Source organism: Agelaius tricolor, unplaced genomic scaffold (assembly GCF_023055355.1).
Source record: "Agelaius tricolor isolate 1412-34295 unplaced genomic scaffold, bAgeTri1.0.p SCAF_3, whole genome shotgun sequence".
Taxonomy (NCBI): domain Eukaryota; kingdom Metazoa; phylum Chordata; class Aves; order Passeriformes; family Icteridae; genus Agelaius; species Agelaius tricolor.
In genome coordinates, this window is record NW_027269263.1 from 47,634,285 (window position 1) to 47,652,996 (window position 18,712).

At 38.0% G+C, this 18,712-nt stretch overlaps 1 protein-coding gene and 1 long non-coding RNA gene across 9 annotated transcripts in view; both read left to right on the forward strand.

Annotated features, from left to right (window-relative positions):
• Positions 1-18,712, forward strand: part of PTPRZ1 (protein tyrosine phosphatase receptor type Z1) — a 133,309-nt gene that overhangs the window by 84,774 nt on the left and 29,823 nt on the right. For 4 of the 8 annotated variants that reach the window (XM_071423731.1, XM_071423733.1, XM_071423734.1 and 1 more), the window contains exons 9-12: positions 3,977-4,161; positions 4,835-4,961; positions 11,292-11,335; positions 14,065-17,635. In XM_071423731.1, coding sequence (XP_071279832.1) covers positions 3,977-4,161; positions 4,835-4,961; positions 11,292-11,335; positions 14,065-17,635 — 3,927 coding nt within the window. The remainder of the gene's footprint in view (positions 1-3,976; positions 4,162-4,834; positions 4,962-11,291; positions 11,336-14,064; positions 17,636-18,712) is intronic. The other 4 variants (XM_071423738.1, XM_071423739.1, XM_071423737.1 and 1 more) reach the window with 3 other exon arrangements.
• Positions 7,071-9,078, forward strand: LOC139588413 (uncharacterized). Its single transcript, XR_011678668.1, has 2 exons — positions 7,071-7,263; positions 7,550-9,078. It is a non-coding gene; the product is annotated as an uncharacterized lncRNA (long non-coding RNA).

An 18,712-nucleotide genomic window follows, 5' to 3' on the forward strand; every position in this document is an offset into this window, starting at 1 on the left:
TTCTCAGAGCAACATCCCCAACATTTTACGTGTATACAAGCACAGTCCTACTAAGGGCATGGAAGATGCCTCATTCCCCAAACCTGCCCAATGATATATGTAATTTCCCTATGCAATATGTATGTAGCAATTTAAGAAGATTAAAATAGCTAATCCTTACAGCCATGCTTGAGGATTCACCTAAAAAAAAGTGTTTTGAAATTGTAATGCTTAATCTCCACCAACCTAGCTGACATGCAAATCCATTTATAATAAAAATCATAGTTTATTCCTGTAAACCTGAGAACCATTGTAGTAGCTGCTGGGCACATTGGGTGACTTTCCATCCTCTCCACCCTTCTGGTAAGGCCTTGGAAATAAGTGCTGAAGCTTAACTCTTATCTATCTTCCTGGATTTAGTAAGGTATAAAAAACAATGGGTTCTTCAAATTCAAGACTGACAATATATATTGATAAAAAGTACTACCCAGCCTGTTTTCCCATGAGAAATACAACCACATAAAGTTCAGTGGCTCTCAGTTAAATTCTCTTGTGAGACATAGGGTGAGGACTCGTGCATTTATCCCTTCATGTTCCTCAGTCCACGTGACTTCATTGTCAATTCTCAGATTCCCAGCTGTGTGTGGACACTTCCACTGGCACAGTGGGTGGGGTGCAGGTGCCCAGGCATTGGCAGTGGTGGGTACAGGGGGGTCTCTGTGGGGAGAGCCCAGGGCTGTCCTGAGGCAGACCCAGACAGTCCCAGCTGGCTCCAGCCCACCCATCGCAGGGCACTGGGAGCCATGGTGGCAGCACCTCCAGGAAAACAAGGCTGCACAGCAGTGAGGAGTGAGGGAGACAGAGAAACTGCTCTGTCACTCCCAGGTGAGAGAAAGAAGAAGGGGAGGAGGTGTTCCAGTAGCAGAGCAGAGATTCCCCTGCAGCCCACAGTGAAGATTATGGTGAGGCAGCCTGTCCTGTGGCAGGCTCTGGAGACTCCATGCGGGAGCCGGCTGCTGGCTGTGGCTTCTGGAGGGAGCCCGTGCAGGAGCAGATTATCTGTCAGGTCTCTGACCTTAGGGAGGACCCACAGTGTAGCAGTCTATTCCCAAAAGACTGTCCAGAGGCTGGAAAAATTCATGAAAGACTGTATCCTGTGGATGGGACTCCAGACTGGAGCAGAGGAACAGCATGAGGAAGGATCTGCAGAGGCAAAGTGTTATAAGCTGACCACAATTCCCATTCCATATTCCCCTGTGCCACTGGGAGTGGGGCGGTGGAAGAATCAGGAGTGAAGTTGAGCCTGTGAAGAAGCAAAGGGTGGGGAGGTTTCATAGTTCTGTGTTTGTTCCTCACTATCCTACTCTATTTTTATTGGTGATAAATTTCCCAAGTCTAATCTGTTTTGCCCATGATGGTGGTTGTTGAGCAATCTCTGTCTTTATCTTGACCCACCAGCTTTATCATCTTACTTTCTTCCCCTGCCTTGCTGGGGAGGGGGAGTGGGCAAATGTCTGGGTGGGCACCTGGTGGCCAGCCAAGGTCAACCCAGCAGACATCTGCTGTGCTGCTCCACCTCCATTACAGAGATAGACAGTGTAGATCTAAAATATTTTTTAAAAATTGCTTTTTGCCACACACTGCAGGGATCTACAAAGCCCCTGAATATATGAATGTAAATGAAGTGATTTCATGGCTTCAACAATTGAAAAGTTGAATTGAGAAAATAATCTCAAACATAGATTTAACTAAAGTAAAAGAACACAACGAAGGTTGAGGGAAAAAAAAACAAATTTGGGCAGGTTATAAAGGTATTCTGGTCAAAAACATAGCCCAGGCAGCTTTTGGCAATGATTTGGCTGATGTACCCCCATGGTTCCCCATGATGCAATTAAGTTTAGATAAAAATTTCCTAAGTTACATGGGTAGCATTTTATTCCACAGGAGAATCAGCAAAGATAGATGCATTACTACAACATGATGTGATATGCAAAACCAGCATCTAAGTATTCACCTGGAGAAAGCAGAGACTTGGCTTAAAGTTTAGCTGGGGTTTGAGTAGGCCTCTGACTTTCTGTGAATTTTTTTGCAAATTTTTCTGTGAATTTGTCCTTCAGACTAGTAAAGACTCAAGAACTCCCTTTCTTGCAGTCTCTTTGCTCAGATTTTTCTAGAAGTTGGTATCACAGCAGAAGTACTTAATTAGGTAAGTTGTTATGTGGTCTCCTTTCTAGTCTCTGGAGAAGGAAAATGGGAAAAAGCAGAGTAAAGTACTTCTGTGTTACTGACTGGTAGGAAAGAAAAGGGATCAGCAGGATGATTTAAAAATTGGCATCAGAAGGGCAAGAGAAAACATTTTGGGAAAAAATGGAGGTGAAATAATACGTAAATGATTGTCATGTAGTAATGTCAGTCATTGCTGAGATGAACATCAAAAGGAAAAGAACAAAAAGAAAGACTTTTTCTTGGGAAAAAAAATAGAAGAACCATCTGGAAAGGGAAAAAAGAAAACAAAGAAATAACACTGGAAGCACCAACCTTGTACCTTTCAAAGTTTTATAATACTGCTCTATAAGTCTGAGTACAGACTGAGATTTCAGAACCAAATTCACTCATAAACAAAAAAGATGAAGGGAGGAAAAAGACTAGAGAAGAATTTGGAATACAGAGAAGCATTTTGACAAGAATTTTAAACACCTTTGAAAAGAAATAGCTGAGTAGTGTTTAGATTCATTGAAAAAGGAGGAAATCTGTTTAAATCACCTGTGTTCATACTCAGAATTGAGGAGGGCTAGTCTAATGATTTCTCCTTGCCATCTGGTGGAAATGGGAAGGAATGACAAATTTTAGGAATGCAATGGAATGGAATGTACACAACATAGATTTTTTTAAAACTTGCTCTTTTTTTGCATCAATTAAAATAATTAAGTGTAATTAATAAAATGATGTATCAATTATATAGCACAGTAGATTCAAAACACAGAAAGGGAGCTCACCTAAATTACAAAGACTAACGTTGCCTCTGCTATTAGCTTACACATACCAACACAGAAATTAGGAAAGCCTTGCTGCTTGTTTTCCATTGACTCTCTCAGACAGAAGCTGCTCAGAACTTCCCACCTTCCTTGGAGAAATTCCTTTGACAAATATTTTGACGAGGTTTGAGTGCCACCTTGTGTTCCATTTTGCGAAATGCAAAGCTGAAGGACTTCTCTTCCAAAATGCAGCATTGTCCCCCCAAAGCCTTGGGGCATCTTGGTTTTCGTTTCTTTTTAGAGAACTCCAAAGAATCTGCACCTCTTTTCTTAGTATGATAATAGGGTTTTTTGCTTTCTTTTTCTATATACTCATATATTGCTCTAAGCACATTATGAGATGTAAAAAATGTTTCCTCGTTTATTCCAATTCAAGCTAAAAATATAATAACAAGCCTTAAAATATAATAACATTAAATGACTGCTGCTAATGCAATACTTAGGTTCTCATTATTTACCTTTTCATTCTTCTTTAAGTACTATAAAAAGATTCAAACAGCCTTGAGGGGAAATTCAGGTGATAGGTTTACCTTTAACCATTAAACACAATCTACTGTAGAACAGTCTATTATAGCTAGTGTGAGAGTATGCATCTCTTCTAGTGCTACTTTCATAGAGCCATAAAAATTGAGATTTTTTGATTCCCAGGACAGATATAAGAATCTTTATGTTTTATCATTTATATTTTATTTCTTAGGAACTGGATACTAATATTTCACTAAATATGTTATAGGAGGCAGAGAGAGGAAATTCAGTCCTCAACTTTACTTGCTTTTAGAAATCTAGCATTTAAATACTGGTTCTGTTACAATGGCATGGCATTTCAAATGTTTTAGTAGAAAGCTAAAATTGAGGCACACAAAAAGACTTTAATTCGTTTTCTCAGGAAGTATCTCAAGATTTTAGTAGTTACTTGTACCATTTGATAAATACCATATTCTTTCCTCTTCTCTTTCTTCCAGTTTGCAGCTCTGAACCTGAAAATGTTCAATCTGATCCAAAGAACTATACCAGTCTCCTTGTTACATGGGAAAGACCTCGTGTTGTATACGACACCACAATTGAGAGATTTGCTGTCTTTTATCAACAGCTGGATGGAGAAGATCAGACTAAGCACGAGTTTCTGACAGATGGGTATCAGGACTTGGTAACTGTAAACTCTTCAAGTTTCATAAAAAGGGATGATGGTGTAACAACCCACTGTTAATTATTGTGATGGATTCAACCGTAGCTGGGAGCTGATTGAAGAGAAATTGTCTAATTTTTTGGCTGTAAAGCCACAAAGACAACTTAAAACAAAAGAAAACATTCTACAGATTGCAGCTTTGATTTGCCTATACTTGCTGTGAGCATGCCACTCACAGAGCTCCCTAGCCATAAAACCCAATTGTCAGTCAATAATAACCTGCAAATCATTGCTCATGGATGTGAAAGAATGACCTACACAAGCAACTAATGAGATTCAATTCAATTATACTGCTATAAATCCTAAGTTACTGACTACAGCTTCATGGTATTTTACTAATGAGATCTGTTCCTCTAACCCTCTTTAAAGACTCGTCTGATATAATGTTACCTAAACTTGTGTTATTGCTAAATAGTTATTTGGTTTATTATCATCCATGTAAAAAGTCACAAGTTTGTATTTTTTTTATTTGACTGAAAACCATTTGTTACAATAAAATAAAAAGGCACATATTATAATGCTAGAAGAAAGGAGCTTTGTGCTTCATAACAAAAATGTGCTATAAAAAATTAACATTTTCAAATTCTTGATACTTATTTGCAAGTAAATGATTAAATGTGTTTTTTTCTTTTAGGGGGCTATTCTAAACAATCTGCTGCCCAATACAAGTTATGTTCTTCAGATAGTTGCTGTTTGCTCTAATGGTCTGTATGGAAAATACAGCGACCAAGTCATTGTTGATATGCCTTTAGAGGATGCAGGTAAGTGGTCTTTCGAGTTTAGTGATCCCTTTTAGCTGAAAAATCTGTATTTCAAGTAATTTGTTTGCAAACCAGTTAAAATGCATGACTTCGGAATCATGCCAAAATTAAATTTCAAAATCACTGCAGTTAACCTTCAGCATGTCCCTTGCTAATGATATTTTACATGACATAATTCCTTGTAAGCATTACCTATAAAAACTGCATGTTAATTTTTTTAATTCTAAGACTATTCTGAAAAGCACCTACTTGATTTCAAATCTCACACAAATCTCACAAGTGTATCTTTTAGATGTGTAGGGAAATAAAACCATGTTTGGTATTATTTCTCTACGGTTCAACCATCCTCTCAAAATTAATCCACACCACCAAAGTATTAAGCAATCAAGCAATACAACCCCACTATATGATTTATAAGTCTATATTAATGATTTTGAAATTTGATTTCTTATGAATACTTGGAGTATAAATTCAAAAGACTTGTGATGATGGAATTCCCTTGCTTCTTAATGCTGCCTCGCAAAAGAATCAAAAGGCCTAACAAACAAATCTTAATGATTTCACAGCCAGATTTGCTTCTTCTGCCTGCTGGTAAATATGAAATAACTTGAAACTGTAGCATGAAGCTTGATCTTATCCTAATAATTCCTTAAATTTGGTGTAAGTTTTAGCATCGGATTCAGTTCCTATGAAAGTGAGTGAGGGCTTTGTTTTTAATTAAGAACACTGTAATTATTCATAGAAAAAAATCAAATGTTTTTTGATCGTGTTAGGAGCTATTTTATTTTTAATCTAAGGGCCTGGATTTTGTTGTTTGTTTATGCATTCTGTAAATACCGTTTTATACTTATGTATGTCTGTTTAGCTACAGCAAGGTCATTAGTGGTGAACTTGGGAAAACAGGCCAGTTTTTCATTTCAAGGGAGCCACGTTCCATTACAGTGAGAGAGAATGTGATTCTCAACAATCTCTACCACATGAATTCTGGACTAATAAGGGTAGTAGGCTTACAATAATGTGGGTTTCTCTGTAGGAAGAGGATACAGCACCAGGTATAGTACATACACATTTTTAATAAAGATTTAACTTTTTCAAACACAGTGCATAATAATGTATTTTGGGGTCTTAAGTTAGTATCTACTGGAATTTTCATATTTCTCTTTAGTTTTCTAAAAAGTCCACAACAAGGTTCTGGTATTCTGTCTTACATTTCACTCTTCTGTCTACCTTTTATTCATCTCTTAGTATATTCTTCCACTTACTTTCCAGAATTTACTGGGTTCGTGTTTGAAGAGTTTTCTCAGATGAGAGTTTATCTACATACCCACATCCATTTCTACATGGAATGACAAATAAGCAGCATAGTGTTATCATCATTTAACAAAAAATCAAGTCAGTACTGTGCTGCCATCACGGCTGTAAAACCTCTGTAAACACATATTGCAAAACAAAGTCCAGTGTAGGTGATACCCAGAGGATAAACCACCCTCCTCTTGCTACTGCTGTATCCCTGCTGTAAGGGTGGGTTGCATCCGACCCCGCTGTGTTCCGTGAATCCCTTTGGAAGGAGACGTGGATGCAGAGGCAGGGAGAGAGCCAGGGCTGCTGGGGCTGGGCAAGCACTGCCCAAGCACTGGGCAAGCACTGCCCGTGCTCTGTGGCAGGAGCAGGAGCAGCTCCTCCCAGAAGAGGAGGATGAGGCACTGGGCAGCCTTGGCTGGCCAGCAGCGCAGGTGCCCCAGCCAGCACAGCAGCCCTGCTGAACTGCTGCCAAAGTCATGCACAACAGGGCCTCATCCATTCCAGGAGAAGGTAGAGGGAGGGAAATACATACTGGAAAATTAACTTCACCTTCCAGTATTATCAGGAATTTCTCTGAGATTTGTATGCTCAGACAAGAGAATTTGGTACACTAAATGTTATATTTCAGACTGTGTTATATTTTTCATAATAAATGTTACATATCAGGCTGAAAGTTTGATACTCTCAAGCCTTTTTACACCAGTAAAACAATTAATTTTTACTTTGGTATTTTAAATTTTAAAAAATTTAAATAAAAAGAGTGCAAAGTTTTTTAATAAAAATTAAATACTGAAATTAATATTTGCCTGTTTAAAAAAAACAAAAGTTTCACTGACATGCTTCTTATCTGAAATGGACACAAAGTTATTAAATCTAATTTGGTTCTTTTCTTTTGGCATTTCCACAGTGATACCTCTGAAAGCATTGAATAAAGAAAATTCAGGGAAAAATTACTATCATGTAATTAGTATGATTTCTAAGAGTGTACATTGCTCTATAAGTAAGTTTCTTATATGCTGAGTCAATTCTGGATAAAATTTTAAAATAGGAAAAAATCATCCATTAATTTCTAACATTAATATTTATTTGCATAATTAATTTTACTAATTATTTATACCTGAATTAACTGTTGCAAATATTTCAAATATTTTCATATTTAATTATAATATACATAATATTAGAAAACAGATATGTGGGAATGTAGATATCTAACAAGAAAGATTTCTTCAGAGTAGCTTGCTGATTACAACTATAACATCAAATTGATTTTGTGATCTGCTTTATAGATCTTGAGGCAAAAGGGGATTTCTTGGAGCTCCTGCTTGGGAATTTATGAAAGAAAAGTTATCTTCACCGTGAAGACATGAAATAAAGTTGACACACATAAAGCATAAATTAAATCTTTCATTTTCAAGAATTACTCTGAGTAATCCAGTTTAATTAAGATGAAATTCACTACAGTCACCTCCAGATCAGTCTTCCTGTTAAGAGCTAGAGCAAGGCATGAGTCGTGTGGAGCCATTAGATGGGCCCTTTTCCAGGAAGAATTCTGTCCTTGGAGTGGCCATTTCTAATGAGCTCTGGTATTCAAAAAGCTCAAGACTGTTGGTTTAGACTTTCCTTTTTGAGATACTTGCAAGAGAGTGTTTCTCATGCCTTCTCCCCACCCAGTCTGGTGCATCCCATATGGTTAGTGAGGGCTCTACAGGCTCTGGTGATCCACAGATCCAAGGCTCTTGCTCTCAGCAATGTTTTGTAAGATGACTGACCTCTTTGGGGTCTCTGCTTCAGTTTGTGGAAGCCTCAGGAGCTGTAATGTAATGACACTGGGCAAGGCACCACAGTGGAGACCTCTGCTCTCTGGGTTTTTCCTGAACTCTTCAGAATTGCAACCCTTCTTCTTGTAATACACTATGTGTGCAGGTTAAATTTTTTTCCAGTTAGTTTCCACTTAGTAAAAGCCAACAAATGCACAAATGATGCAGCCACAAAATTTCCATTGAAAATTTAGGGAATCGTGTACAACACATTTTAATCAGCTTTGATAACAGTCCAACCTTTATTTACAAATTTTTCATTTGTTATTAAAATTGGATTTTGAATAACTATGTAAATGTGTGCTTCAACTCTCTAGATAACATCTGTATAGAACTGAAGGTTGTGCAGTAGTTTGTTGTGTAGCTAATACTGGTGATACTTACATGCTTTTGCTGACACAGGAAAGGAAAAATATATAACTCCCCATTCCTATTCCTTTGTTGGTGTTTGTCAAAAAAAAAGCCAGCATGCTGGGACATAGCTCTCAAATGCTGTCTCCTGCCTGGCAGCTTGTGCTGTCAGCAATGCTTTGTGAGGGTCTAACTATGCAACTTTTTTGTAACTCATCTTTGAGATTTTTGTCCTGAAAATCACTAAACATGTATTAAATGTCTGATTTAGGGGATGCTTTTTTCTAATTTTGTACTGATAAAAGTAGAAATCTGAAAACTAATTTAATCAAAAGAAACAGGCTTTAATTTTGTACTTGCCGTGCGATTTATTACATGTCAGTACAGAAATGAAAATAGTTTTTGTTGTGCGCATTATTCTATGATTATAAATCACATTGTTTAAAGAGATTTTTTTAAATATTTCCATTGAAAAAATGTAGGGAAATAGTTACATCTCTGTATTTGTTCTACTGTTTCTTAACCTGTCATTAAAATGGACTAGGAAAAGACCTCTACAGAACCCTCATTATTTAATTATTTTAAAATGTATACTATAGAATAATCAATATGTAGTTTCAGAAAAAATAAACAAGCTTGTTCATCAACCTTTTGGAGGGTGTGGCTGTTCACCTTGGATGGGGGATGTTATTATGTTTCTGTAATCTCCTGTCAAATCAAAAGTTCAGCAGCAGGATTAACAGAACTTCTGTAAGTGTGTGTCTCTAATACTTTTGACAAATAAATTTTATATGACCATCTAAATTCAAATATTCCTTATAAAGTTCCTGGAGATTTATTGGTTTTGTTAATAAAGAGGTTATATATATATATATATATATATATATATATATATATATATATATATATATATATATGTATGTATGTTAAAGCCTCTCTTTTGAGAAAACAGCAAGAAACTGTAGTTTCCTACTGGTGGAATTTGAGAGCATGTATCCTACTGTATACTCTAGCACAATCACTACAGTTTGTTTTTCTGACTGAATCTGATTAAATCTCAACTCAAGAATAGTAACCACAGAAAAGTATGGATAGAATTCCTCTGTACTAAAAACATGTTTCAGACAAGTCTGTTAAATACCTCACACATGGTGTGGATCTATTATGGGAAAGCATTCAGACTAATGTCAATATTTGATTTGTATCATTGAGAAGCCAGGGAATATCATTATCTCATCCACCCCTTCCTCCCCTCCACTCCCCTCCCCACCCTGTCCCAGAGCCTCCTAGGCCTCAGGAGTCAGAGGTAAGATAATTTTTTTATCTATCTAGCTAAAGAAAAGTCAGTTCTGTATTTGGTAATTTATAGATGTTTGTTACTAAAGGATAATTTGTGAAGATTTTGTGCAGCATTTCTTAGTGAAAATTTGTTTGCATGCTATAACCTACAGATAATACTGTTTGATCTTATTAGTTTGATAAACTTCATCTAGTGTATGTTGCATATAGCACATCTTAATTTGTTTTGAAAGGTAGATATGGATAGACCAAAGAGAATACAAATTACGTCATAGATCTCCATCTGACTTTGCAATAAAGAGAAATACAGAGATGGAATCTTCATCCTAGTGTATTGAACAAACTACATTTGGGCATTGTGGAGGAAATGCAGACATGGATTTCCTCCATGTGAGGAAATGGCATTGTGTGTGATGGCATTGTAAGAATTGCTCTCCAGGCTAAGAGGTTTTCACCTAGTGCAAATCAGCCCTCAGAATATGTGCTAGCACTTATGTGCAGACAGAGTGCTAGAACATGGCTTAGGAGGAAGCCCTAGAAAGACTCAGAATGGATATGGGCCTTTTTGTGGACCAAAGGAGCAATAAGGTGCATTAGTGCTCTGGAAGGGGTCTTAAATTTCCTCACTGAAGAGCTGAGCCAGGTCCTAGCAGAGAGGTGGATGTTCCTCTCAACCTGCTTTGAAGCCTCTCTTGCTGACCACCACCAGAAGTATAACACTGGATTTGGCTGAAAAGGGAGAAAGAAGGCAAGAGACTACCTCTAAATTTGGAGAGATGGATTTTCAGCTGGGTTGTAGGAAATTAATTTCTTCAACCTGTTTCAACTGGTTTTTTATTTTTGAAAATTTGGAAGGCCTCAAAAGCCTCTAGAGTAGTTCTTCACAGAGCATGCAATACCTGTTTATTAGGGACTTTTTCTGGGATGTGATACAACTGTCTTTATGTCTGTACATTAAATCAAGTAGGGTGAGAGTCTGAAAAAGGTTGTAAGCACTGGGAAGGGTGAGTGTCTTTGGTCTGCCTTGCTGGGAGCATGCAGCCTGCTGAATACTGACTATGATGGCATTGCTGTTGCTCCAGCACCTAAGTCCAAGCCTGGGTGTGCAAATAGGGAATTTTCTATATGAAAATGATAGAACAGATTATTTACAAGAATATCTTCAGAGCTTTCAGATTTAATGTGGAGAAATAGTTGATCCCCAGACCTACCATTTTCCTCACTTCTGTATTTCCCATTAAACTGTATTTCTCATTGAAAACATTTTTGTAAACTTGGCTTTCCCCAGCCAACATGTGCTTCCTCCAAAAGTGCAAATCCAATGGTATCAAAATAGAGCCAAACAAAACTGTTGTGGCTGAATGTATGTGTCTAGATAAGTGAGCATTGCTACCCTTAGTCCTTATTCCAGGGGGTGGCCACTTCTCCAAACACAGTCCTACAAAAAAATCTTTGACATTGTCTCAATAACCATATTAATTAGGCAGTTGAGTCCTTGCAGAATTCAGAATTCTGTCTATTTAAAATTGTGGATGATACAGTGTGTATTTTTGTTTTATAGAGGCTGACCTCATTCCTGAACTGAGTGAAGCTGAAGAATATGAGGTATAGCATTCATTTTTTTTAAGAGTGTATTTAAAATAAATACATTTCAACTTGCATTGAAATTGCATTCTGTGAAAATTGACAAAACTATGTCACCAAATGAGTGTATTATCTGCATTTATGTATACATATATATGCATGTATGTGCATACATAGCCTTTGAGCTATATTTCTCCCTAGATAACTCTGGAGATACCTCAGTATTTCTCTGGGGTTAGAGGTACATGGTGAAGTAAAGGATATCACAGAATATTCCTAAATATTTTTAATATGGGGCACCAGTTTGCAATCACCCCTCTGTGAAGTCTGACAGAATTGTTCATCAAAGAATCAAAGCTGCCATCCAGTGTTAGGCTTTTTAGTTAAAGAGAAGTTTGATTTCTCCTTACTTGTGATGGTTTTATCATGTAGTAAATTAAAGTAAGGGAAGACGATAGTTGTGCTGAAGAGTGAGAATCAAGTGTGTCTGCTATCAGTGTGCTTTTTAGTTAAAGAGAAGTTTGATTTCTCCTTACTTGTGATGGTTTTATCATGTAGTAAATTAAAGTAAGGGAAGACGATAGTTGTGCTGAAGAGTGAGAATCAAGTGTGTCTGCTATCAGTGTGCTATTGGTTTAACTGTTACTCAGAAATTCTTGGAGGTTCATTTGCTTCTTGAACTCAAGTATAGTATAAAGTATACCATTTTTTAAAGTAGCTTTGTTTTACAAAATTTTTGATGATCTTATGATAACCTTTGGAGGCTTCATATTCAGTAACTAGGTCTCCAGTGTCGCAGCAAGGAGAGATGTAAAAATGCCATGATTTTAACAGTCTCTAATACCAATTGTGTAACATAGACAGTTACTTCAGTAGGACAATGATCAAGTAATATCAAGTAATCCCTCAGAATTTTTAATTTATAGTTTCAGTCTATGACCACAACATTCTCACTTCATGACAAGTCCTTTTAGTTAAATAGCACAGCCTGTGCTCACCTATCTATTTACCCTCCCTTGCATTTGTGGACACTGAGTAATCAGTAGTACAGTCATTTCTCTTTTCTAATGTATCTAGATTATTATGTTGCATCTGTTTCACACCAGTGAACATCAACTGATTTTTACTTGAATCGAAAAAGTTTAAAAACTCATACACTGCCTTGCAGAAATAGAAACATGGGCCTGTCCAGTCTAGCCCAGGTTTGAAGGCAATCAGTGGTGGTGCTGCTGTCCCTACATTTTGGATATTTAGTTCTTCAAATGAAGTCCAAACCTGAGAGTGACATCTGAGGTACCTTATGTTAAGTGCATGAGGGGTTCCTGGTTCAAAGAGGGACTGCAGTGTGAAGCCCAGCTCTAGCCTAGTGGGTAAAGCCCTTGCTCTGGTGAGACTGGGTGAAGGCTCACAACTCCTGTTTGCTGAGTGCCTCAGTCAAAAACATACTCAGCAGCTCTTTATCTTGGGCACATTCCTTCAAAGGCTGTTGATTTTTTACATTACTCTCCCTGCTGCGCCCTGCTCAATGCAGGAATGGGAGATCTACTCAACCTAAACTATAGTGGAAACTGAGGAGTTGTTAGATTGATGACTGTGCCTATCTCCTGTCTACTGGGTGTCTTCTCTCAGCATTATGCTTTTGAATAACAAACAGTGGCATTTCCACCACATTGCCAAGCCAGATCTTTAAAAAAAAACAAAAAAACAAAACTATTTTGCAAGAGGCCCTGTGCTGCTCTGTCTCTTAGGGCTATGTGTGCCTGTCAAATCAGGTCCTTTCAGAAACTGAAAGTGTACCTCAATCTACATGGCAGAGTTGGGCTGGGACAGGTTCGATTCTGGTGCAGCACTAGATGGGGACACAGCACAGAGCTGCAGGGACTGCTGTGTCTAAGTCAAAACAAAAATGCTTGCTGAGGGAGTTAGGTGCTTCAATGATAATATTTTTTTTTTATTTTGTGCAGGGAAAGCTGTAGAGTGGATGAAAAGATTTGACCTTAGATCCTCAAGCACTGCCTAAATGCTGATTGCATTCAGGCACATTTTGGTTTCTTTTCTTTTGGATATGTCCTTAAAAGGCAGAACTCTAACACAGATTTTGCACAAAGTATTGTTATTCATCGTCATTCATATTCAGAAAACAAAGGGTCATAACAGGACTAGGGCATATGGCTCACAACACTTGTGAAACTCTGACAGTCTTGATGAGGATCATGAACTCTTCCAGAACACTCTGACAATTCGGCAGAATTGAGGTCATAAATATATTTTACAAATTATGTTGTTGTTATTACCATTTAATTACCATCAGGATATTAGTGCAAACTTCTAAGGCATTCTGAAGGCAAAAACATTTTTTCATTGCAGTGTATACAATCTATGCTGTGTATTGCATATACAATTGCATTTTATTAGGAAAGAGTTTGGGCCTTCTTAATAAAGTAAATAGATACTGTGAGTGATTTTTGCCTCTCAAACACAATTTAAGTAACACAATATTGAAGAAGTTATTGGGACACAGCATTTTAATGTTTTTATTGCAAATAAGTAATATTTTTCAAGATAAAAGAGGATATCTCTTCTTGCAGTTAATACTTTAGTTTAAGACAAACAGTCTTCTCAAGTGTTGTTTTGCTTTACCCCTCTTGATTTAACTATCCAGGAAAATGTATTATTAGAGTTTAGTTTTCATTCATGTTCAGAGTCTATAAACATTTTTAATTGTCTTCGGCTATGATATCTTTTCAAAGGATGAAGTTGATGAAAAGGAAACAGAGGTGGATGAAGAAACTGCAGTGGTTCCTAGCACTGACAGTACAATGAACCAACTGAGGAGAGATTTTCAGGTGATTACATCCAGCTACAGTCAAGAAAAAATGCGAACAAAACCCAGTGAAGCCAAAACAAATAGATACCTAACAAGAGAAGAATTGCATGGTAAGGATAATGTTTTCAAAGCAGTTTATTATGCTACTTCTCCACCTATTGGTGAAAATTCTGAAGAGGAAGATCCTTTTCTGGAATCCCAAACAATTACTGGAATTCCTCCTCAACTCATTGACTCCACCAAAGGCAGAGAAGACGAGTTTATATATCTTTCTTCAGGCACCGAGCCAACAAGAATAACCACCTCTGGCCACAGTGACGAAGATTTCTTATTGCCTCCTTTTAAACCTCATCAGGAATCTGATGACTTTTGGAGTTCAGTTCCTACCACATCTTCATCACAGCTGGTTACAGAGGAGGCCTCCCAAGAAGATGCCCTTCCTTCAGGAAGCCCAGATATCAGTGTGCATGATGTCCTTTCTCAAGGCTCCATTAGATATGTTTCAGAAGTTGTAGCACCTTCAAGCTCTGATGAGCCTCCAAAGCATACTTCTTCCCCTGATGGAAATTTATGGTTTCGTAATGCTACAGATCCAACAACTCAGTCTGTTGATACATCACCTAGCGGGCAATTGTCTCAGACCAGTTACACTGATGCTTATGTAGAGGGATTAAAGCCGACTACAGCGCCCTACACAAGCAGCCCAGTGGTTTTACAAGACACCTCAGATGCGGATTTAGAATTGCCACATTATTCTACCTTTGCTTTCTCCTCTGCTGAATTATCACCTCACTCTATCTCTTCAAGCTCTGGAGAATATGGTTCTGCTTCTGCTGCCAGTGAGGTACTCTCTCAGACAACTCAGCCAGTCTATAATGGTGAGATACCTCTTCAACCTTCCTACAGTAGTGAAGTGTTTCCTCTAGTCACCCCTTTATTGTTTGACTCTCAGATGCTCGACACTACCCCTGCTACATCAGATAGTGATGTGACCTTGCATGCTACACCTGTATTTCCCAGTGTTGATGTGTCATTTGAACCCACCCTGTCTTCCTATGATGATGTACCTTTGCTTACATTTTCCTCTGCTTCCTCCAGTAGTAAAATGTTTCACCGTTTGTATACAGTTTCTCAAATGTTTCCACAAAGTGCTACTCCAGCTGTTGCAAGCGATAAGGTGTCCCTGCATGCTTCTTTGACGTTGGCAGTGGGTGATCCATTAATACAGCCAAGCCTTGCTCAATTTGCTGATGTGGTGTCACATCAGACCACTCATGCTGCTTCGGAGACACTGATGTTTGGTCATAATAGAACTCACATATTTTCTCAAGTTGAACCATCCAGCAGTGATTTAAATATGCATGTACTATCTACAATGTCTGAACTTCCTTATGCTTTGTCTGGTAATGTGGGCTCCCTCCAAAGCTTTACTGTTTCCTTTGACTCTGCAGAATTTGTGCATGATTCTGTTGACGTATTTCATCAAGATCCTTTATTTAGCAGCTATAACAATGTACTGGTGCATAAACCTTCTTCTGTAATATCACAAGCTGATACTTTGCTGCAGCCTACACGCTCTCTATCTAGTGACACGGATTGGTCTGAAGCATACTCTGGTAGTGAGTCCCTTTTGCCTGATACAGATACTTTGACAGTACTTAACGTTTCTTCCTCTGATTTTGTTGATGAGATTCCATATGAATCATCCGGGTTTAGTGATGTTAATAAGATGCTTCAAAAAGGTGATGTTATATATGGAGATGAGAGAGAACTGAAAATTTCCTCTTCTTTAAGTGAAATGGCTTCCAGTGCTGAAAGTAAAGTGATACATGAACTTTCTACATCTGTTTCTAATAATGTTGTAATTGAGCAGAATATGACTCTGCAAGAAAGCCCACTTCCTGTTTCTAGCACAAAGGGAATCCTTCCAGTCTCTCTTGCTTTTCCCACTACTAAGATATTTGATCATGATATTAGTAAACTTACAGAAAAGCACCTTTCTGTTCAGCCTTTGCATGTTACAACTCCAGCCTTTGATGACACTTTGCTTAAACCTATGCTTAGTGCAAGCTCAGATCAAGCTCTCTCTGTCCCTGCTTATAGCAAAATGTTATCCTCGACTCAGCTGTACTTTTATGAGACCTCAGCTACATTAAATAATGAAGCATTACTGCAGTCCTCCTTCCAATCTTCTGGCGATGGCACTCTGCTTAACACAGCTGCAGTTGTGCCTAGTGATCCCATATTGGCTGAAAGCTCAAGGGTTCATAAAGATAGTTCTACATTTGACCAAATATCGCATCAAATGGCACCAGTTACTGCTACAACTGAAAGCAAGCTGCATTCTACATCTGCACCTTCTGTTGCTGACATGATGTCAAACACTTTTAGTAAGCCCACAGCGTCACTTCAAGGTTTATCTTTTTCTTATGAAAGTGAGAGATACATTTCATCCAGTTTATCTAACAGTGAAGATGTTCAGAAGGTCATGCCTTCGTTGTACAGTAGCGATGCTTCGTTTCAGCTGACCAGTTTAGAAAATACAAATGCCTTTCCGTCCCAGGCAGCGAATGCTGCAACAACTCCCTTCCTAACAGGTGACACATCATCACATGTAGCTACTCCTACAGACAGCCATATCTCTTCAAGTGTTTTTGAAAGAATTGAGGTTGACAGTGTCTCTTCAAGTTCCACACTTGGTTTTGATCCTGTTCATATGCCTGCAGTTGTTTCTGGTTCTGATGTGTCCGTTCATCACACTCTTCCTTTACCAAATACACTTATTTCAGTTACGGCTGTTCCTTCCAAAAGTGAGATCCCTGTAACTTTGAATAGGTTGCTGGTTCCTTCTGGAGAATCCTCTGGGTTGTCTCCCAGTGTCATGTCCAGTACTGATTTGTGGTCTTCTGTAGTTGAGGATGACTACGATGAATATGATGATGCCTTCCCTGTAAGTAACTGCATCTCATGCACATCCCATAGAGAAGATCAGGATATGATAGTAGAGGATGAAAATACAAAGGTAAATAATAACAAGGATCAGAGTAACCTAATTATAAGTTCATATTCTGAGAAACCTGAAGAACAGAAGTTTTCTACTGCTGCATCTGACAGTCAGATAAACCGTGCCATGGACAGACGTAATTTTACAACCATACCAACTCAGACAGCGAATGTGATACCTGAGAAGCACAACAACCTGAAAATTTTGGAGAACCACATTCAGACCTCTAGTGTCCAATTGCAAAATACATCAGAATCTAAGTCTTGGGCTGTTTTGACAAGTGATGAAGAAAGTGGTTCTGGCCAAGGTACCTCAGATAGCCTTAATGATAACGAAACTTCAACAGATTTCAGTTTTCCTGACCATAATGAGAGAGACACTGAAGGGGCAGTTGAAGCAGGTAACTCAGAATTAACTCCTGGATCATCACAATCATCAGCCTCATCTGTTACTAGTGATCATTCATCAGTGTTCAACATCTCTGAGGCAGGTTAGTTATGGATAAGTCTAATGAATACCATGGGAAGCTGTCAGGGGATACTTTTGTGCCATAGAGAATGAGAAGGTTTATCTACAGATAATAAAAGGAGAACGTAACAGTGCCAATGGGTGTGATTAAGGAAGCATTGGGGAACAGGGTTTCATACTGAGCTGGCTATCTTGTGAATGCTACTTCTGGCTACTTAAAACTGCACCTGAAATATCCTTTTGTAAGATGATTGATGGTCTGCTTTTGGATAGATGCATACTCTCAGCAGAAGTTGAGTCATGCAAAATCTGAAACCAGAATTGTTTCAGTGCTAATTTTTGCTTTTATTTTTAAAGGTTTGAGAGGGACTTAGGTTCTCTGTTGAGTTCTTTGTACAGAGACTAGTGCTGCCCGTATGGAAATACCACCAGAGGAAACCATGCCTCTGCCAGAGGAAACATGCCTCTGATACTTACAGCAGCACAGTTTTTTGTTTTCTAAGAGGATGAACAAGGAAGAAGATGCTGGTCTTATTCTGATTCATAAAAACATTCATTTTTGCTCTGTGTATGCCACTTTCAGATTTCAATGAGATGCAGAATTTTTGTGCCAGATTTGTGTATTCCCAATGTAGAGCCAGATTCTCCTCTAGATGTTTATGTTTAATGCTATTTTCTTATTTATTCCTCTTAAATTCAGTGGGAGTATTTGCAACCCACGATTCCAAGGATAATGTCAGAAGTCAAAATTCATAAACATATCCTTTGTATTTAAAAATGCACTGTGGAAAATCTGAAGTATTCAAGCACATAATTTTCATTCCTTCTTGTGCTAGAGAATTGAAAATCAAAGAATCAAGTGAAAAATAATCTATGATCTTTGAAAAAAAAAAAAAACCAGACAAGGAGACAAGGTTGAATTGGTATTTTAGAAAATAAATTGAACTTCTGTAATGTACTTGCATCATCTATAGAGGGCAGTATCATTCAACTAAACCTATTAAGGAATGGCATTCACAAAGCATGTGAAGGTTTCAGCCCAGTCCTACAAACAAATACACAGTTGAATTACATAAGGTTGTATTTCTCATGAGCAACA